General features: G+C 45.4%; 1 protein-coding gene across 2 annotated transcripts in view; it reads left to right on the plus strand.

Moving 5' to 3' along the window:
- LOC137634933 (tRNA (cytosine(72)-C(5))-methyltransferase NSUN6) overlaps window positions 1–22,718 on the plus strand; it is a 61,124-nt gene that overhangs the window by 36,762 nt on the left and 1,644 nt on the right. For both annotated transcript variants that reach the window (XM_068367496.1, XM_068367495.1), the window contains exon 3: window positions 22,392–22,718. This exon is cut by the window's right edge and continues 1,644 nt beyond it. In XM_068367496.1, coding sequence (XP_068223597.1) covers window positions 22,400–22,718 — 319 coding nt within the window. In that variant the 5' untranslated portion in view covers window positions 22,392–22,399. The remainder of the gene's footprint in view (window positions 1–22,391) is intronic.

Below are 22,718 nucleotides of genomic sequence, written 5' to 3' on the forward strand. Positions count from 1 at the left end.
CTGTTGGATTGGAGAGCGCTCGCGAACCGGAGACCAAGACTGTGCATAAGAGCGCTGATGTCTCGGGGAGCACTGACAAGCTTGAGCTGGAGAGCGCAGTTGTGCTGGGGAGCATATGTTGGCTGGCGAGCGCTGATGAGCTGGCAAACGCCAGCGCTCTCCCGATTGATCGCTGGGGCATTGGAGGGTTTGAGGACGAGCAGGAGAAGGCTGGCGATCAGGCGAACGTCAAAGTGATGGAGAGCAAAGATGATCTGGAAAGAATTGGAGTGCAGGCTGGCGCTGACGTGCTGTTGGAGAGCGTTGGTGCGCAGCTGAACTCTTAGGCGGAACATCCGGAGGATGTACAGGAGACAGGAATGGTGAGGGTAGGTCAGCAGGTCTGCTGGAAGGTCGAACAAGGATGTGCCTTTGGAAGGGCGAACATCCACCAATGGGGATCGCAAACGATCCACAGAAGAGACCAAGGCCGAAGTTTGAGGACTAGCAGCAGCAGCGTCAGGAGAAGAACCAGGGACGGGCAAAGGTCGAAGGCCAGGAGATGACTGAAGCGGAGGCTCCTCTGTGGAGGACAGCTGCGAAGACGAAACTGAAAAGCCAAAGAGGCGCCTTTTCACCAATGGTGAAGGGCCACCTCTAAGGCGAAGCGGAGGGCAAGCTCTGCTATGGAGATGCCCTCTTGGGTCCGTTGGATCAGCAAGCAGACCTTGAGCAGCAGTCCTCCGAAGAGAAGTCTCTATGAGAGAACGCCCCCAAGGGAGAGGAACACTCGCAGGAGAGACCGACGATGGACTTAGTTTCCTCCTCGAAGAATGAACAAGAACGGGGGAAACGTGGTCGGCAGCAGCAGCCTGAGAGTATGGAGAGGCAGGGGCATTGGCAGCGGCCACAGAAGAAGCCTCTGGCACCAAAACGTCAACAAGAGACAGAGGATCCACCTCCGAAGTCGACGACGGCTGTACACTCACACCGCGGTGGATAAGTTGCAGCAAGGAGTCCTTGGAGGGCAGACCCGGAAGCCCCAAATGTGACAACACCTGTAACACAGAAGAGATAGACATGGCCTCATCCGGGAGGAGAGGAGGTGGGGCCACTTTGCTAGGGAAAGCAACACCATCTCTCGAGGACCGGGGGCTGGCCAAAAATTAAAGGGTCTACGCTACTGCTCAATGGTCACTTGGAAGAGGCCGAACGAGCAGAAGTTTCGGAGGAAGGTCGGGAGGTGGAAGAAGAGGTCTTGGGTTTTTTTTCACTTCGAAGGAATCTTCAAAGGAGAAATATCCCGCTTAGACTACTTCTTCCGTCGTCGCCCAAACCTTTCCCACTGGGAGGCAGACCACTCCCGAGACTCATTACACTTGTTTTGTTACCACTATCACACCGTTGACCTCTGCAGGCAGGACAAAGGGTGTGGCGGTCGATGTCCACGGCCGACATGAAGGCACCGTAGGGCCGGCCTTCAAGTCCAGGGCAGGTAGGCATGGTCGGCAGAAGTCAACACAAACACACACTATTAAAGAGAATGCACAAACGAAAAGTATTAATGGCAGGATGAGGATGAATAACAGCAACGACCATTCACCATCCGAGCCAAAAGCAAAGTGAGCTAAATCACCAGTGTGTGAACGGGAACATTAGCAAGCTAACCCCCTACCTCCGCTAACAAGCAGAACGGGTAGTTAACCCTGGCTAAATCTTAATGGCTCATCATTTCAGCTTCGCCGAAAGTAATACCCCTAAATAAATAGCGTAGATTTGCATTCCACTTTCGGAACAAATGGTTGTTCATCAGCTTCAAAACTGACATGCAACCTATAAAGAAGCCTCGCTTTTTTCCAGGATTGATAAAACTGTGCATGAACATGTCCACAGTCATCAAACCTTACTAACCACTCTTATCTCGATGTCAAAGTACCACAAGTAGAAGAGAGAGGTATGGACTGCCTTCTTGCCTCCCCATATAAATGGGAAAGGCATATGATCCAACAACAATCTCTTGATTTACTTTTAGTTCTTAATTCTAAGACAGTTTATTGATGTTAAACTGAAAGCTGTCACACTAACCCTATGCTCTGGAAGCCAGACCCTTTAGTACCAGTTTTGGTTAGGTAATGCCGTCTAACCCCAAGGGAGAAAGACAATCGCTTGTAGCCCTATTATTATCATTATTACTTACTAAGCTACAACCCTAGGGAAAATAGCCCAGTGAGGAAAAGAAACAAGGATAAATAAAATATTTTAGGAATAGTAACAGTAGCATTTTTCAAGAGGTTCAGCAGTGGTTTTGAAGGCACTCTGCACCAGAATCAAACAGACTTCTACTTATTTTCTCAGTATTTTATTTACTATCTACACACGTACATACAATCTCATACATTCAGAATTTTACCTTTAATGTTAATTCAAACCAAATCCTTTTCACTAATTGTCATACTCTCAGTGAAACTCACAAACATCTCTCACTCCATTCAAAATGACAAATTCGAAGATAATTTGTATTTTTCCTAACCATACAAACCTTAGCTATTTACAAAGGGTTTACTTTTAGCGCAGCTGAAATGACGAGCCAATAGTTTTTAACGAGGGTTAATTACCCCCACGCTAGTTAGCGGGGGGTGGGGAAGGGTAGCTTGCTACCCCTCCCCCCTCCACACACCGGTGACTTGCTTCACTTCACTTAGAGGTAGGACTTGACTTGGGGGTCAGGGATGGCGGGCACATATGTGTAAATAGCTAAGGTTTGTATGGTTAGGAAAAATACAAATTATCTTCGAATTTTTCATTTGTTCCGTAACCGAAATACAAACCACCCTATTTACAAAGGGTGACTTACCCCTTAGGAAGGGTGGAAAGTCCCCAGCCTTACTGACTTCGGCTTGCCCGGGGGCTCGATCCCTCAGTGAGCAGCACTAGAGAGAGGGAGCCCCTGTACCTCACAGGTTCCTAGCATCGCTAGGAACGAGTGGCCTACATAAGCAGTGTGAGGAGGAGAGTGTGACTCGTCCTATGAAGTTGACCTTGAGACCTTCAGATAGGAATTCTAGGATAGGACGTTCCCCATACCACCTCGTCAGGGTATGGGAGACGCAACAGTATTAAGCTTAATACTAGGAGCACAAAGAAGCATGGGTTACCTGCAGAGGTCGAGGTCAGCTATGCGAGGACCAGGATGCTGCTTCCCCAAGAGAGGGGAGAATGAAGAAAGAAGTAAGGGTCAGACATACTCTTTCATTCACGCAGACTAAGACCGGGTAACAACGCCCTCAACCTACTGCTATTTGTCCAAAAAGGAGCCTGAGGTTAGACCAGCTGTTGTGCAGCCACCACAGGGCCGATAGAGAACGTATCGAGGCTCCTGTGGGTCACGTCTTGCAGGTAGTGAGCTGTGAAGGTCGTTTGACGCTTCCAGACCCCAGCTTGAAGTACCTGCGTCACAGAGAAGTTTCTCTTGAAGGCCAGGGATGTAGCAATACCCCTGACATCGTGGGCCCGAGGGCGACGTGACGGAGGAGGGTCAGGATTCAGGGCATGGTGGATAACCCTTCGAATCCAAGCTGAGATGGTGTTCCTGGTGACCCTCCTCTTTGTCCTGCCTGTGCTCACAAACAAAGCTCGCACATGAGGACGGACTGCAGCCGTTCTCTTCAAGTAGTACCTCAGACACCTCACTGGGCATAGTAGCAGCTGGTCTGGGTCGTTTGTTACAGAACGGAGACTCGCGATCCTGAAAGAGTCGAACCGAGGATCCGGCACTCCAGGATTCTGAGTCTTGGCCACAAACTCAGGGACGAACCTGAACGTTACCTCCCCCCATCCCCTTGAATGGGCGATGTCGTACGAGAGACCATGAAGTTCACTAACTCGCTTGGCCGAGGCCAAGGCGAGTAGGAAAGCCGTCTTCCAAGACAGGTGGCGATCGGAGGCCTGGCGTAATGGCTCGAAGGGAGGTCTCTTGAGAGACCCGAGGACTCGAACCACGTTCCAAGGAGGGGTTCTCACTTCCGACTGGGGGCAGGTAAGCTCATAGCTACGTATGAGTAAAGAGAGTTCTAGCGATGAAGAAATATCCACGCCCTTCAATCTGAAGGCCAAGCTTAAGGCTGAGCGATAGCCTTTCACTGCCGAGACAGAAAGGCGCATTTCTTCTCGCAGATACACGAGGAAGTCCGCTATTGCTGGAATAGTGGCATCGAGTGGAGAGATACCCCTTCCACGACACCAACCACAAAAGACTCTCCACTTCGCTTGGTAGACTCCCTCAGAGGACCTTCGCAGGTGCCGAGACATTCTCTCCGCAACCTGTTGCGTAAAGCCTCTCTCCGCGAGGAGACGCTGGATAGTCTCCAGGCGTGAAGCCGAAGCGAGGCTACGGCCCTGTAAGGGACACCGGAGTGGGGTTGTCTGAGAAGCTCGTGTCGTGGAGGAAGCTCCCTTGGGAGTTGCAGAAGGTCCGGAAACCATTCCGCGTGATGCCATAGCGGAGCTACTAGAGTCATGGAACAGTTGACCGATAGTCTGGTCCTGTTGAGCACCCTTCTCATCAGACAGAATGGTGGGAAGGCGTACACGTCGATGTTGTCCCACCGTTGCTGGAAAGCATCTTGCCAGAGTGCCTTGGGGTCTGGGACTGGTGAGCAGTACAGGGGCAGCTTGAAGTTCAAGGCTGTCGCGAACAAGTCCACCGTCGGGGAACCCCACAAAGTCAGGACTTTGTTGGCTATCTGAGGATCCAAAGACCACTCGGTACTCACTATCTGCGAAGCCCTGCTCAGACTGTCGGCGAGCACATTCCTCTTGCCAGGAATGAAGCGAGCTGATAGTGTTATCGAGTGGGTTTCGGTCCACCTCAGAGTCTCTACTGCAAGATGGGATAGCTGTTGCGAAAAAGTGCCTCCCTGCTTGTTGATATAAGCCACTACCGTGGTGTTGTCGCTCATCACCACCACAGAGTGACCCGCCAGGAACCGTTGGAACTGCTGAAGAGCCAGAAAGACGGCCTTCAATTCTAGCAGGTTGATGTGTAGGCACTTTTCTGATTCTGACCAAAGGCCTGAGGCCCTCTGGTTCAGAACGTGCGCCCCCCACCCTTCTTTAGACGCGTCCGAAAACAGAGTCTATTCCGGGGGGAGGACGAGAAGACTCACTCCCTTCCGCAGGTTCTCGTCGGCCAGCCACCACCGCAAGTCCGTCTGTTCCAGAGACCCCATTGGGATCAGAATGTCCAGGGAATCGGATCCTTGATTCCACCGGAACTTGAGCCGCCATTGAAGGGATCTCATCCTGAGGCGGCTGTTTGGAACCAGACGGGCCAGGGAGGATAGGTGGCCTAAGAGACGCAACCACGATTGGGCGGGGAGTTCTTTTCGCCTGAGGAAAGGTTCCGCCACCCTCCTCAGCCTTGCTATCCGGTCGTCTGATGGAAAGGGTTTTGTGGAGATTGGTGTCTATTAGCATGCCTAGATAAACCAGTCGTTGGGACGGCTGCAGAGAGGACTTCTCGAGGTTTACCACGATCCCCAGATCCTGGCAAAGATCCAGAAGCCTGTCTCGGTGCCGAAGAAGGGTCGACTCCGAGTCTGCTAGGATCAGCCAATCGTCTAGGTAACGAAGGAGACGAATGCCGTTCCTGTGCGCCCAAGATGAAATCAGGGTGAACACTCTGGTGAACACCTGAGGAGCTGTGGAGAGACCGAAACACAGCACCTTGAACTGGTAGATCTTGTTGTCTAGGCAGAATCTCAGGTACTTCCTGGAAGACGGATGGATTGGGATCTGGAAGTACGCGTCCTTTAGATCCAGCGTACACATGAAGTCTTGTGGTCTCACCGCAAGTCTGACCGTGTCTGCTGTCTCCATGCTGAACCGGGTTTGTTTGACAAACCTGTTCAGAGCTGAGAAATCGATGATGGGTCTCCAGCCTCCAGTAGCCTTCTTTACAAGAAAGAGTCGACTGAAGAAGCCTGGGGAGCCGTCCACGACCTCCTGGAGAGCACCCTTCTCGAACATGGTCTCGACTTCGGCCTGAAGGGCCAGCCCCTTTGCCGATCCCATGGCATAGGAGCTCAACGACACTGGATTCGCTGTCAGGGGAGGTTGAGATGACGTGAATGGGACGCGATATGAGCCTTACGGCGGAGGCGGCCTCGGGGGAGATCGTCGGGACCATCGGTCCTCCGAAGGGGAGTCTCCGTCAAAACACTTCCCTCAGAAGGAAGCTGAGCAGCAGTCGAGACCGAAGGACTCACTTCCCCCTTCGAAGGATGTACGGAAGGAGGAGGAGAGCCTTGAGCACCATCACCAGCAACAGCACCTGCGGCGGAAGGCCCAGCCACGTCGGAGACCTCTGTCACCACGACGTCGACAATAGACAGAGGGTCTACCTCTGCTACCACCGGCGACTGCTTAACAGCGGCCCCCAACGAGACAAGGTCAATAAGAGCGACCTTGGAGGGCAAGCCCTTAAGCCCCAGGGACGACCAAATCTGTAAAAGATCATCACTGGATAAGGCATTATCAATAACCTCCCCCGGAGGAGGAGGGGGAACCGCCTCGCTATGGGAGGCGACGCCCTCTCCCCCCACCGAAGGTAGGGAAACAGAACAAGGGCCTGCGCTCCCACTCGGACGACTCTCCTTAGGAGGCGGACGAGGGGGAGCTTCGGAGGAGGTTTGGGCGGCGGAAGAAGAGTCCCGAGAACCTTCCTCCTTCAAGGCTAACCCCGGAGGAGAACGGTCTCTCTTGGACTTCTTCTTACGCCGACGGCCAAACCTCTCCCACTGGGAGGCAGACCACTCCCTGCACTCACGGCACATGTTCTCCTGGTCACACCGTCGGCCCCGACATTGAGGGCAGAGGTTGTGTGGATCTGTATTAACGTCCGACATGAAAGTCCCACAAGGACGGCCGGCAACTCCAGGGCATGTAGGCTACGCATAGTAAAGAAAATAACTGAAGGTCAACTTCCAACCAACACACACGCTGAAAAGAAAAAGCAGAAAATTAAAGGCTGTCACGCAGGCGATGAGCAGACACGTCTGATCACCGCCGAGCCAAAAGTGAAGTGAAGCAAGTCACCGGTGTGTGGAGGGGGGAGGGGTAGCAAGCTACCCTTCCCCACCCCCCGCTAAATAGCGCGGGGGTAATTAACCCTCGTTAAAAACTATTGGCTCGTCATTTCAGCTGCGCTAAAAGTAAACCCTTTGTAAATAGCGTGGTTTGTATTTCGGTTACGGAACAACTATATTTTTCTATCTGTGGTACTTCCCTGAGGAAAACACTCGATTGAATGTCTTTATACTCATCTTTACTCTCTGACTCATTCAGGCTGTTTGCTTTCTCTTCACTCAATTGTACACTATCACGTGGGGAGGAATGCAGAGAATCCTTATTTCAACTGAATACTTTCACTACCACCTTTTCCTTACTAATACTTTTCTTGTACTTTCATTCACCTTCCAGGTCTCTGCTATAGAAGTTTTTTTTTTTTCAGCGCCTTCCCGAGGCTCTTCTTGCTGAATCAGTTTGTGTAATTTTTGTCACAAAACAAAGTTTCACTTGAAATAATAGTTTTGAGCTTCCCATACTTCCTAATTATCAAAACTGGCCCTCCATTACACTAATTGTCTACAAGACCAATCAGTGCCTTCTCCATTACCAGTGGGTTTCTTCTGGACAAACATCATCGTACATTGCAGCGCAAACTATCTTTTTCTTTTTTATACATTTTTTCATAGTGTAGGCCTACTCTTGATTAGGTAGGATGTTTCAGAATCCCGGTGGCAACCATTCTTATTACTGTATACAATTGCTTCCATTTTAAACAGGAATAAGCTACTTATATGCTGTCGTCTGGTAATAAATTGGGTTACCTACTTGAACTGTCGTAGTTACTGTATAATAAGAGGAAAATTATCATGTTTGGAAGTGCCAGAAAAAATTTGGTACATCATTTCAAAGACCACAAGAGGGCACCATTGTTCCTACCGTTTCTGACTACAAAGGCATTTCTTTTCATGTTTTTTTCAATAGAGAAATTGAGCATTGAAAAATATTCCTTTTCCTTTACCATGTCCTATAACACAACAGAGGCTATCGAACTTTGGTGGATGCATACCGGTAGATTAAGGTCCACATGGTAAGCATGGGGGGGGGGGCAATGGCAGGAGGGAAATAGTCCCCGGTAGGTAAGGACACTGTCCACAGTTAGGTTAGGTGGGGAACCTTAAGTTAGGTCGCATTCCTGTTTGTTTCCAAGATGAAGTATAGCCTTTTTTGACATAAAAATATCTGGAATTGCAAATAGCAGCCAGTTTCTATTGTTATGGGAAACTTGGGGGGGAAATATTTTAAGGGGGAAAGCAATTGTTTACAACAAAAGTTGGTTAATATATAATACTTTAATTACTAGCGAAACTGGAATTAGCTATAAGAAATGGAATGAGTGCTGGCTAGGTGGGCATTTTTCTTCTCATGTTTAATGGGGGCTAGACATAACTTACGTATCAGTCGCTTAAAATGTGAAGTCTGTTTCTCACTAACTCCATTGTTTGTTTATATTTGGGAGACTGATGGTGAGTTATTGGCCTTGCTCATGGGTTGGTTGCATTCGCTATTGCAAGCTGTTTTGTTTTTAGTATAACAATCATAACATGCGTTCATTAACCAATTATGAGCTTCAAAATATTTATGCACAAGTTCCCAGATGTTGTTCTACAACAGCCCTTTTTTTTCCACCCTCCCCTTTAGTTTCAACTTCACCACCATCACATAATGACATCCCCAGGAAGGAAGTACAATCTTTTTCTAGATTTAGTGTAATTTAATATATGTTAGCAATAGATTATAATGAAAATGCTCTCAGTACAGTGTTTAGCTATCGTTGCTAATGTAAAAGTAAAAAATATCCCCAAAATAGTAACCACGGGGCTGGCAAGCGCAGTACATCCATATACCGCTTGCCAGAACATAGGAACAGAGAGATTATGTTTATTAGCGACCAAAGCGAGCTATGGCAGGGCAAAAACCATTAGAAGGATGTGAAGTGAATCAGAGAATTATTTTCTCAAATGATTATCTCATGTTTATTTTGCATTTCTGACCATTATAATTGCTGCAAATCCCTCATTTTAGGGATTTCCCCACCAAAAAATAAACCTGGTTTCCCAATGGTGTCCCCCATAATTGTCTTAATAAAAGGGGGTCCAAAAAATCACAAAAGTGTGGTTTACCCCAACTGAGAATGTCTTTCAAGATTCCCAGTTATCAATCTACTTTGAAGAAGTATTTCAATTTTTTTCATTCTACCTTGTTTCGAGTATTGTTCCCCAATTTGATCTGCAGCTTCTGCTTCTAATCTTAATTTATTGGACAGAAGCTTACTTTCTATCAAATTTCTTATTCTTGATCTAGATATTAATCTCCTGCACCGTCGTTCAATTAGTTTGTTACCCATGTTGCATGAAATTTTTCATAATTCTGATCCTTCTTTACATTCAGATCTTCCCGAGCAGTTCCATCCTGTTCGTAGTACTTGGCATGCATTTAATTATAATATTCAGGCCTTCTCCATCATGAGACTCAATGCTACACAGTCTTTAAGAAGTTTTATTCCAGCTGTGACCAAATGGTGGAATGATCTTTCTAATCAGGCAGTTGAATCGGTAGAACTTCAAAATTTCAAACTTGCAGCAAATGTTTTTATGTTCAACAGGGTGACAAAAGTCTTTTTATAGTTTATAAATGAAATATGTTTCGATGTTGTTGCTGTTTTTAAAACATTTTATTTTAATTATTCATCAATTCTCATATCGTCTATTTCCTTATTTCCCCTTCCTCACTAGGTTATTTTTTTCCCTGTTGGAGCCCTTGCTTTTCCAACCACGATTGTAGCTTACCTAGTAATAATAAAAATAATAGGTTATATTGTAGTGTATTACAGGGCAATGTAACCTAGGAAAACAACTACTTTTTCTTATAGAAAAATTACGCTCCCTTCAAAAATGACACTCGTTCCCATCGCAAATGAATAGTTTCAGAAATATTATATACATCTATATCCTACAATAATGGGGGACCCCCAGTGGGAACTCGGGGTTTTGGGTGGAAAAATCATACTGGGGAAACGATATATAACCGTAAAACAAGCCTTTTCTTCTCTATCATTACCTTCTTGAATGTATTATTATCGGAGGAAAATAAAAACAGTATAACTGGATCAACTTTGGAGGTGCCGTTGCAAAGATTATTTCATGAAAAAATGACAAATTCGTAGATAATTTGTATTTTTCCTAACTACACAAACCTTAGCTATTTACATGGGGTAATTACTTCGGCGTAGCTGAATGATGAGCCATAAAAGTTTTAACGAGGGTTTACTACCCCGCCGCTAGTTAGCGGGGGGTAGGGAGGGGTAGCTAGCTACCCCCCCCCCCCCTCTCACACACACCAGTGAAAGGCTCACTTTATTTAGAGGTAGGACTTATCTTGGGGGACAGGGCTGGTGGGCACATATGTGTAAATAGCTAAGGTTTGTATAGTTAGGAAAAATACAAATTATCTACGAATTTGTCATTTGTTCCGTAACTGAAACACAAACCACGCTATTTACATGGGGTGACTTAACCCTTAGGAAGGGTTGTAAGTACCCTGCCATACTGGCTTTGGCTTTGCCCGGGGACCCCGAACCCGAGTTTGTACGAACTCAAGGGGTAAGGGGGTCCCTGCTCCTTGCTGGCAGTTGTGAAACTGCTGCGGCCTACGTAAGCTGTGTGTGAAGGTGAGAAGTGACTCGTCCTGGGAAGTTGACCTGGAGTTCTTCAGATGGAAATCTAGGCTAGGACTCTCCCAATACCACCTCGTCAGGGTATGGGGACATGACAGTATTACATCTTAATACTAGGGACACAAGGAAGCATGGCTTACCTGTAGAGGTTCGAGGTCAGCTGTGCAAAGAACCCAGGATGCTGCTTTCTCCAAGGGAGGAGAGGATGAAGAAAAGAATAAGGGCCAGGCAGATCTTTTCATTCACGCAGACTAAAACCGGGTAACAATGCCCTCAACCTTCTGCTACTTGTCCAATAAGGAGCCTGAGGTTAGACCAGCTGTTGTGCAGCCACCACAGGGCTGATAGAAAACGTATCGAGCCTCCTGTGTGTCACATCTTGCAGGTAGTGGGCCGTGAAGGTGGTCTGACGCTTCCACACCCCAGCTTGCAGGACCTGCGTCACTGAAAAGTTCTTCTTGAAGGCCAGGGACGTAGCCACGCCCCTGACGTCATGCGCGACGTGACGGAGGAGGGTCAGGATTCAAGGCCAGATGTATTACCTTGCGAATCCAGGCCGAGATGGTATTCCTGGTGACCCTCCTCTTCATCTCCCCGATGCTCACGAACAAAGCTCGCATCTGGGGGCGAACTGCAGCTGTTCTTTTAAGATACAACCTCAGACTCCTGACTGGGCACAGTAGGAGATGGTCTGGGTCATCTGTTACAGAACGGAGACTCGAAACCCGGAAGGAGTCGAACCTTGGCTCCGGCACTCCCGGGTTCTGAGTCTTGGCAACAAACTCAGGGACAAAGCTGAACGTTACCTCCCCTCATCCCCTTGAATGGGCGACGTCGTACGAGAGACCATGAAGCTCACCGACTCGCTTGGCCGAGGCCAAAGCTAGCAGGAAAACCGTCTTCCAGGTAAGATGGCGATCAGAAGCCTGGCGTAATGGTTCGTAGGGAGGTCTCTTAAGAGACCTGAGAACTCGAACCACGTTCCATGGAGCAGGTCTCACTTCCGACTGAGGGCAGGTAAGTTCGTAACTCCGTATGAGAAGAGAAAGTTCCAGCGAGGAGGAAATGTCCATTCCTTTAAACCTGAAGGCAAGACTTAAGGCTGAGCGATAGCCTTTCACTGCCGAGACTGAAAGGCGCATTTCCTCCCGCAGATAAACGAGGAACTCCGCTATTGCTGGTAAAGTGTCATCGAGGGGAGAGATACCCCTTCCACGACACCAACCACAGAAGACTTGCCACTTCGCCTGGTAGACTCCTGCGGATGACTTGCGCAGGTGGCCAGACATCCTGTTCGCAACTTGTTGCGAAAATCCTCTCTCTGTGAGGAGATGCTGGATAGTCTCCAGGCGTGAAGTCGAAGTGAAGCTACGGCTTTGAGGTAGATGTTGGAGTGTGGTTTTTTGAGTAGCTCGTGACGTGGAGGGAGCTCCCTCGGAATCTCTGTGAGGAGTTGCAGAAGGTCCGGGAACCACTCTGCATGATGCCATGGCGGAGCTATTAAGGTCATTGAGAGATTGACCGATGTTCTGGTCTTGTTGAGTACCCTCCTCATCAGATAGAACGGGGGAAAGACGTACACATCGACGTTGTCCCACTGTTGTTGGAAGGCATCCTGCCAGAGAGCCTTGGGGTCCGGGACTGGGGAGCAGTACAGCGAGAGCTTGGTGTTCAGTGCCGTAGCGAACAGATCCACAGTCGGGGAACCCCACAAAGTCAGGACTTTGTTGGCTATCTGAGGATCCAAAGACCACTCGGTACTCACTATCTGCGTCGCTCTGCTCAGACTGTCGGCGAGCACATTCCTTTTGCCCGGAATGAAGCGAGCCGCTAGTGAAATCGAGTGGACTTCGGACCATCTCAGGATCTCTACTGCAAGATGGGATAGCTGTTCCGAAAAGGTACCTCCCTGCTTGTTGATATAAGCCACCACCGTGGTGTTGTCGCTCATCACCACCACAGAGTGGCCCGCCAGGACTTGGTGGAACTTCTGAAGTGCCAGGAACACGGCCTTCATTTCTAGCAGGTTTATGTGAAGGTACTTTTCTGATTCTGACCACAGGCCTGAGGTCCTGTGGCTCAGAACGTGGGTCCCCCACCCTTTGTTTGATGCGTCCGAGAACAGCATCAAATCTGGGGAAGGGACGAGAAGATCCACTCCCTTTCGTAGATTCTCGTCTGCCACCCACCAACTGAGGTCCACCCGTTCCGCAGGTCCCATAGGGATCAAGGTGTCCGGGGAGTCGTGGCCTTGACTCCACCGAGACTTGAGTCGCCACTGGAGAGATCTCATCCTGAGGCGACTGTTGGGAACGAGACGGGTCAGGGAGGAGAGGTGGCCGAGGAGACGAAGCCACGATTGGGCTGGGAGTTCTTCTCGATTGAGGAAAGGTCTCGCGACCTTCCTCAGCCTTGCTATCCTTTCGTCTGATGGGAAGGCTTTGTGGAGATTGGTGTCTATGACCATGCCTAGATATACCAGTTTCTGAGAGGGCTGCAGGGAGGACTTCTTGAGATTTACCACGATCCCCAGATCTTGGCAAACTTCGAGGAGTTTGTCTCGGTGGCGAAGAAGGGTTGCCTCCGAGTCCGCTAGGATCAGCCAGTCGTCCAGATAATGAAGGAGACGGATGCCGATCCTGTGGGCCCACGAAGAGATGATGGTGAATACTCTGGTGAACACCTGAGGGGCTGTGGAGAGACCAAAATACAGCACCTTGAACTGGTAGATCTTGTTGTCTAGGGAGAATCTTAGGTACTTCCTTGAAGACGGATGGATTGGGATCTGGAAGTACGCGTCCTTCAGATCCAGTGTGCACATGAAGTCTCGTGGTCTCACTGCAAGCCTGACCATGCCTGCCGTCTCCATGCTGAACGGAGTCTGCTTGACAAACCCGTTCAGGATCGAGAGGTCAATGACTGGTCTCCAGCCTCCAGACGCCTTTCTCACAAGAAAGAGTCGACTGTAGAAGCCTGGGGACCCGTCTACAACCTCCTGGAGCGCATCCTTCTTCAACATGGTCTGGACTTCTGCCCGGAGAGCCTGCCCTTTTGCCGATCCCATGGCAAAAGAGCTCAACGACACTGGATTCGCTGTCAGGGGAGGTAGAGAGGCTGTGAACGGGACGCGATAACCCAGAGTGATCACGGAGATCGTCCAGCATCCGCCCCGAGTTGCTGCCACCTTGTCGCGCAACTCTGTAGGCATCCCCCCAATGGTGGACATGCAGGGGGATTGCCACCCCTAGCGTTTCCGGCCTCGGCTGGTACCTCTAGGGGTTTTGCCTCCCCTGGAGGACTTCTTGCTCCTTCTGCTCTTGGCAGGGGTGGGTGCGTAAGCGCAGGTGAGCGATGGCGCGCTATATCAGGAACTGCTGGAGGGCGCCGGGCCGCCGAAGGGTGTGGGCGCGCAGGGAGACCCTGGCGCGTAGCAGGAACGGTGGCGCGAACGCGTGAGGGTGAGCACCAAGGCGCTAAGTCAGGAACAGCGACAGGCACAGCAGCATCAGCAACAGGAGAGCGCACAGGCGGAACCTGGCGCTTGAGGGCAAGAAGCGCGGTTTTGCGCTCAAGACCCTTCAGCCCCGAAGGGCCCGGAGACTGAGCAGTGGCAGTATCAGGTGGCGCGTCACGCGCATCAGGAGCTCTGGAAGTGGATGGTCTGGGAGACAGGTCACTATGTCCCGAAGGACGACCATCATCCGAAGGTGATCGCGAACAATTCACCAGCTGGCAGGACTGGTGAATGGCGAGTTGTCTCCTCCGCAGAGGTCTGTGATGACGACGAGCCGAAGAGGCGGCTCTTAAGCCCCTTGTAAGGGGAAGGAAGGCCTCTACGACGAAGGGGAGGACGAGCCTTCCGCCTTATACGCCCACGAGGGGCCGTGGGATCAGCAAGCTGACCATCGATGGGCCTCCGAAGAGGAGTCTCTGTAAGTGAACTCCCCCGAGGGGGAGAATCACCGGCAGGAGAGACCGTGGGACTTAGATCCTCCCTCAAAGGATGTTCGGAGGGAGAATCTAAGCCGTCAGCGGCCTCAGCCACAGGAACGGGGGTTTGGCTAGACCCACGGGATGTCTCCGTCACAACAACGTCAACCACAGACAGAGGATATATCTCCGCTGTAGTTGGCAATTGTTTGACAGCTGCACCCAGTTTGATCATGTCAAACAGGGCTTCCTTGGAGCGCAAACCCTGCAGCCCCAAGGAAGCCCAAAGCTGCAACAAATCATTATTAGACATAAAATCCTCCTCCGGGGGAAGAGGGGCAGCTGCCTCGCTATGGGAGGCAACTACCTCTCCCGCACCCCGGGATCGGTCAAAAGCATAGCGGTCTACGCTACCACTCGCCGGCCTCTCGGAAGAGGCCGCTCGAGGGGGAGCTTCGGAGGAGAAAAAGGCAACGGAAGAAGTAGTCCTGGAATTTTCTTTTCAGAGAAGCTTCTGAAGGAGAAAGATCCCTCTTGGCCTTCTTCTTACGGCACCGGGCAAACCTCTCCCACTGGGAGGTAGACCACTCCCTACATTCAATACATACATTACCGCTATCACACCGTTGGCCCCTACAATGAGGACACTAGGTGTGGGGATCAGTGTCGACCGCCGACATAAGGTCCCACAAGGGCAGCCAGGAAGACCAGGGCAAGTACGCATATTGGTAGAGGCCAACTTCAAACGCACTGCGAAAATGAAAAAAAAAAAAACAACAGATAAATTATGGCAGTCAAAGCGAGGGAGAGAACAGAGAGGTCTGTTCTCTTCCCCAGCCAAAAGTAAAGTGAGCCTTTCACTGGTGTGTGTGAGGGGGGGGGGGGTAGCAAGCTACCCCTCCCTAACCCCCGCTAACTAGCGGCGGGCTAGTAAACCCTTGTTAAAACTTTTATGGCTCGTCATTCAGCTACGCCGAAGTAATTACCCCATGTAAATAGCATGGTTTGTATTTCAGTTACGGAACAAATACAGTAACCAGTGCTGCCAACGTCTGATGTAGATCAAATGTTAGCATTCCATGCTAACATTAGCACCCGTACGTGCGTTCGTTCGTGCATACCAGTTTTCGACCTGCGCAAATATCCCCCCCCCCGTGCAAAAAGCTTTTCCCCCTCCAATAACTCGTTTTATTATCGTATACCTTTTAAAATCATCTCATTTTATATTCCCATTCAATATTATTTATCATTCATTCCATTTTTTCTTCCTATTTTGGGTTTATTTCTTTTGTTATTTCCTTCTTCACTCCCCGGTTTCACATACATACTTGCTCTGGACTACTATGAGATTCAGGGCCTCTGTAACACGGTTTTTTCGCAATAACTTTTGTTCTATGAATTTCATAAATATAACGCTTATTCAGAATGCACATTATATCTACACATAAATTTTGACTATATTCTGCATTACGTAGGTTGAATAAATTTGGTACTTTATTAAGTAAAAGTGACGATTTTTGAAGACGGGCCAACTTACTCAGAGAAAAGGTTTCGAACGCACTCGTTACGTAACTTATGACGGCATTTCTTCTCTCTTTCTCGATCGATGATTGGTTATACGTAACGAAGGCTATACCTCTGCCAACAATAACACAAAAGTGTAAATAAAAGCAAAGCAGTACACCTTTATGAACTCTGAAACCTCTCCACTGAGAATTGTCATAATGAACAAACGAACAAAATATGTTAATAAATACAAAAACACTTCGATTATTAGTCTAACTCCCAGAATAAGTTTCCTAAGAAATTACAGTCTACTTCATAGGTCACAATCAGATTGACAAGGTGTATGGATTAGTTGGTAATTTTCAAAAACGTAGTAGACCAGCTTGATTTGATAACTGCTATATCCAATGTCCAGTAATTTTTATTTATTGTCTAGCTACCTACGTATTTACTGTAAAAAAGAAAAAAATAAATAAATAACTGGTACCATATTTTGGCTTTAAACTTTCACCAGTAATTATCGTCAGAATGATGACTTCACGAGGCTCCACCCACTTTGGCCTCGTTGTAATTCAGGATAACACTGAAGGCTATCATGAGCATTGTTGGATCAGAAAATTTAAATTCTGGCTATAAAAACTAATTTTTCGAGTAGTTGTAAGAAGTGGTAAATGATCCTCAAGGATCCCAGCAGTTGGCCTAAACGTTTAATTCATGTATAGTACTGTTACGGCACTACTGCTACAGTACAGTAGTATTACTACGCTAGCACAAATACCCCACCCACATTTATGTATCGTTCCGCCATTCATAAAGTCTTTGTCATATTCTTTCACTGTGCAATAAGCCATGGCCTCCTCAGAAATTAAGTTTAACTTTAGATGATAGGTTATTTCATTAAGCTGACAAATTATGGCAACTGGGTATGTTATTGCCGATGTTGAAGCTAAAGATAAAGTATGGTATCATTCCTTCATTGCATTATCATCTTTACTACTATTTGTTTTGCTACATGTAGTAATTATTTTAAAGGATAAATGAATTATGTTCACTTCACTTCTATAAATTCCCATTAGATGTACAAATAAAACTCCTAAAACTATTCAGGATTTATTTATAAAATGCAGTCATGCCCAAAACATAGCTAACACGGTTGGTCTGATGGAGATTTTAGCACAAAAATCTTATTTCAACATTAATAGTTATATAAAGACTGTTTACATACAATCCCTCTCTTTCTCTCTCTTTTGGTGGCATAGTGAATAGTTAATAGAAATGTTCAAAAGCCTGAATGACATTACAAGTATTATAATCCTGTTACGCTAAATACAAATCAGACTATAAACATTGGATTTAAACTAGAAACTGAATAATTACCTATTCAGGCTATAGTAAATATGGCCACGGGCTTTCTCTTGACTGTATAAAGTTGCAAGTCGTAAGACAAATGCAGTTTTGCAACCCCGGGGGCAATTCCAAATCCTGTTAGCCATTCTTGACTGTTATGGGTTTCAGAGCCGATGGAAGAAGTTGAATGGGTGTCTGGTGGATGGGCGGGGCAAAATTTTGTCAAAAGGTGTTTACATTGCTTACGTAGTGAATGTTTTCGACTCTTGGCTCGTTATCACTGGCCATGGCGTCGGCTAGATCTTTTTTACTCTATAAAAATTAAAACTATTGTGTTTAGGTTATTGATGATGCTGACAAAATTTGTGTGTGGTTGTAAAATATACATATGTCAACTTTCAGCTACATCCGATGCTTTGATAAGGAGCAAAGTCCAAAAAACCGTGTTACAGAGGCCCTGAATCTCATAGTAGTTTCCCTATCCAGTTCATTCATGGTAAAATCATCTCACTTTATATTCCCATTCAATATTATTTATCATACATTCCATTTTATCTTTCTATATTGTTTTTATTTCTTTTGTTATTTTCTTTTCACCCCACAGTTTCACATTATTACTTTCTCTGGACTAGTTTCCCTATTTACTTCATTCATGTTTACCCTCTAGACTTCGTTGTTTCTCCCTTAACCAATCACGAACCGATACGCATTCAGTTTACACAAGGGGTTGTCAACTGGTATTTTCCCCCCCCCCCCCCCCCCTTTATCTCTTTGAGTGGTCTGTTCATACGCCTTCCACCAATCCCTTTTCCCTCGAAACCTTTGTCCTAGTAAGGTGTCCGTCATTTCAAGTGAGATTTATTTTTCCGTATTTTGCGATGGAGGAAGTTATAGAAACTTTTAACGGCTGCAGTATTCCGTACCTAAAAGTATTTGATAAATTCCATGGTGATTTTTATGATTCTTCATCCAATGTTGATAATTTCCTGAAATCACACAACGTAATTCCTCAACTCTTACAGTGCCCCAAGTGCCGTTCTTTTTTATCTTACAGGAAAGTCACTCACATGTTTTATTGTAATACCGAATCCAACATACCTAAAACCAAAAAGAAACGTTGTTGTGGTTATACCGTTACTTCTTATAAAGATACATTTTTGGGAAAAAGTCGTCTACCCCCATGGAAGATAATATTATTTGCAAACCACTTTTTACATAAACATTGGCCCCACAACCATCCTCATCCTAGTCATAGGAGTTAAGCCATCAGTCTCACCCTCCCATGACCCGCAAGTTCCGTCGTCTTTTTCATAAAGGTAAGTCATTCCTCAATACTGTAGTCATTATATGTGTTTTGTGACCGGGGGAACTCCTAGGTTTGGTTAGGTGGGTTTGTTAGGTTCTGTGCCCTTTTTGTACTTTTTATATATTGTGTAACACTTACATGGAAAATTTATTTAAAATACGTATAGAAATATCTATCATTACTATCGCTAGTAATGTCACCGTACCGCTGGCAATTCGAGTATCATTCGTAACATGGAGAATTTTACCGTTTTCAGTAAATACCTGAGGTTTGTGACCTGTCATACTACTAGGTTAGGTTGGGTGGGTTTGTTAGGTTCTGTGCCCTTTTTGTACTTTTTATATATTGAGTAAAACTTATATGGACAAATTATTTAAAATATGTATGGAGATATCTATAATTGCTATCGTTAGTAATGTCATCGTGCCGTTGGTAACTCTGTGTACCATTCGTCAACGTTTGTAACACTGTGAATCATTGGTAACGTTGCTAATGTTATCGTTCGCAGTCCATTCGTAAGGGAAGTGAGACCGTTGAACAAGTGCTTATATTTAAATATCTTAACACAACATATATGACAGCAGTAATTATATTTAACCATTTTAACATTAAATATATGTTTTCCTGTAGGAAATAACGTGATTTAACCGGTTTTCACCTTCATTTCATCCGTAATAACAGAAACCAATTCGGCAACTTAAAGTTAGTCGAATTGGTTGACCTGTTTGTTTGCGGTTGAAATGAAGGTCAAATTCGGTTAAATCTCGTTATTTACTATAGGAAAACATATATTTCCTGTTCGAAATCACACCCTGTAATACAATACAAATTTACCATTATTTATAATAATAATAATAATAATAATAATAATAATAATAATAATAATCAGAAATGCGTAAAATACAAGATAGCGATTAGAAAATATACAGGGTTCACGTAGTTGGCTCGAAATTAAAGCATTACAAATTTAACCAAAAATTCGGTGGTTTCATTATAGTACAGGTGTAAAAAAAAAAAAAACTTTCCCACAGGAAAAGACCCTTGACCAAAACTATAATTTTACCAATTAGGCTACATATAAGAAAGTGAATAAGCCTCAAGAGCTTCAATAACATGAATATTTACCAAACTCTGACTAGTGAAATACAATGGGGTTTACCCTAAACCAACATTCATGATTTCCCATAGGGGTAGGATATTGTGGGTATGCATATATTTTAAAAAACACTTTCGGTATACAATAGTTTGTCACCTTGTGTTTTCCAGTATCAAAAAGACATAACAGGTTCTTATTATATTAGTTTACAAATCCACACAATTAAATGACTCGTAAAATTTGCCTAACTTTGGGCCTGGTCTACCAATGGTGTAAAGTATAGGCTAGTAATAGGTAAGCAACATACTGTATACAGTAGTATTAGGCCTAGTAAATAATGATAGTTTGCTAAAAAAAAAAATCAAAAGTTTGAGACAAGAACCCCCTTGAAGAAATAAATAGGCATCATGTAAAGAAATTAATTGGATACTATTAAAGGATCTACTTACTTTCCCACCGAATCTTCGACCATGGCGTTCAACAAGACACTTAAATCAGTCTCCAAATAGTCTGTCTCTGTTCTTTATGTTTGGCTTGATGAGTCCCAAGATATTTTAAGATTTGTTTTAATAGTTGTGTTTGATTTTGATAATATCACTTCAGGGGAGAATCTGCAATGAACGAACGTGTCACGAGTCAAAGGGATACTGATGTAAACCTTTTGTAGTTGTAGGTTAAATTTAGGTATGTTTCACTTTTAAAACTTATGTCAAGTGTCAACGTCGGAAATAAAATTTATGAAAGGCATTTCTATTCTTTTACAACGAAGTTTTTTTTACACTTTAGTAATGCATTTAATGTAATTTCATTAAAAAAAAAACATGATACTATATGGATTTTCATATTTCTGAGCATTTATCTTTATCTGTAGCAAACAATGCAGTGAATATTTAACACAGGCAGATTTATTCATAGATATCATATCACTATAAATTACCTCCAGGCTCCAGATATATGTTCCATCCATCTCCATCTTGATAATTTAACTCTAGGCCTATCGTTCGCATTGGACCTGCCACCTCGCGCATCGACACATTTGTTATATGCTGCTATTTGATTCCAAAAATAGGCCTACTTCTCAATGCTTTATTCTCAAAGGCAAGAAACTTCCAAACTATTTTTAACATGCTCATTGCATGTTTTGTTCGCCTTACTCTCTCTTTGAATTCTGTAACTAGCAATCCATTTCCGGTAATGGTGGACTGTTCCTAAATTTTTGAGAGTTTGAGTTGGATAATATTACTATGATAAAGCAGTTCATCTGATCATCACTCTGAATCTGCATGACCTCAGTCTTTCTCTAGTTGATCATATATTAATCAGTAAAACTAACAAATGTTAAGACAAAATATGGGGGGCGGGGCAGAGGCTTTCCCTGTGAAGGTTTACCTCCATCAGGGATCAGCTCTGTGTCCATTCCTATTCCTTGTGATTGTAGACACTATGGCATCTGAATTAAGGAACACCAAAGAATTATGGGAACTGATGCTAGCAGATGATTATAGCAAACTCAAGAAGATCTGTAATGAAGGCTTTCATCATGGAAAAGATCCCTAGAAAAGAAAAGATTGAATGGGCTAAAACCGAATAATGAATTCAACTACTACAGAAGAGGGAGGTACTAGGAATAGCAGTGAGATAGAGAGGGAAAGAAGTATGGCAAAATTGGAAAGAAGTAACGGAAGTTGTTTAAGACAAGAAATGCCATTAAGGCTAAGATTAAGATTTATACGAGTTATGCCTGTCAGAAACTTAGGCTCAAGAGGAGGAAAGAAACGAGATGAGGACGGTGAAATGTATTGTGGGAATATCACTACTGCAAAAGAAGAATGCGTGCAGCGTGGTATAAATAATGTAAAGAAGGCTAAGGAAACTCGTCTGAGATACTTCGACCATGCAATAAGAAGGGTGGGGGGACCAATCAAGAGAGCTAAACACATGCTAGTGATGGGGAGGAGGAATGTGGGGGCGTCAGCAGATCAGATGGATTTAAGTGGTGAAGAGGATGTGGTTGGGGTGGGACTGAAGAAAGGAGATGCAAGGAATACAAATACTGTAGGTGGAAAACATTGACATTATCAGATTATTCTGCAATGTAGTGGGATTAATAAGGTCAAAAGAAAAAACAAATAAAATATTATATACTGAGGCAATTACCTTTCACATACATTGTTGCATCAAATTGGCATCCAATTTTGGAGGGCCCAAAGGCAATTTTTGAATCAGGGAGTTGATAGTAGACTATGTAAACCGACACAATTATATTATAGTATCATGAGACGGTCGTTGTTTGCCTCGATTGTTTTACTGTGATGTTTTTATTTGACTTGCTTAGTATTTTTTTAATATTGTATATTTCAACTTTAATATGAACAAATAAATCTACTTAAATATGAATTTATTAATATCTTATTTAAATTTTTCAGCAACGCAAATGGAAAAATCTACTCAAAATTTGCGAGAAGAAACTAATTATATACAACAGTTTACTCCAGGCAAGTTCAATCCTTTCCCAGATGAGATTGTGCAGTATATATCAAATTCATTAGGTATGCCAATAAAGAGGAATCACGATGGTACCACTAAGGAAGATGAAATGTGTAGTGATTTGCAGAAGTCCTTTGCAGTTTTATCTATGCCACCAAAGTATACAACTGTACGAATAAATTTGAATAAACTGCCTTTGGAAGAGGCCTTAACGGAAATTAAGTGTCACTTAAATAACCAAAACAAGAATAATAAGCCTTTAGTTT

The sequence above is a fragment of the Palaemon carinicauda genome, chromosome 45, assembly GCF_036898095.1.
Source record: "Palaemon carinicauda isolate YSFRI2023 chromosome 45, ASM3689809v2, whole genome shotgun sequence".
In the NCBI taxonomy this organism is placed as follows: Eukaryota; Metazoa; Arthropoda; class Malacostraca; order Decapoda; family Palaemonidae; genus Palaemon; species Palaemon carinicauda.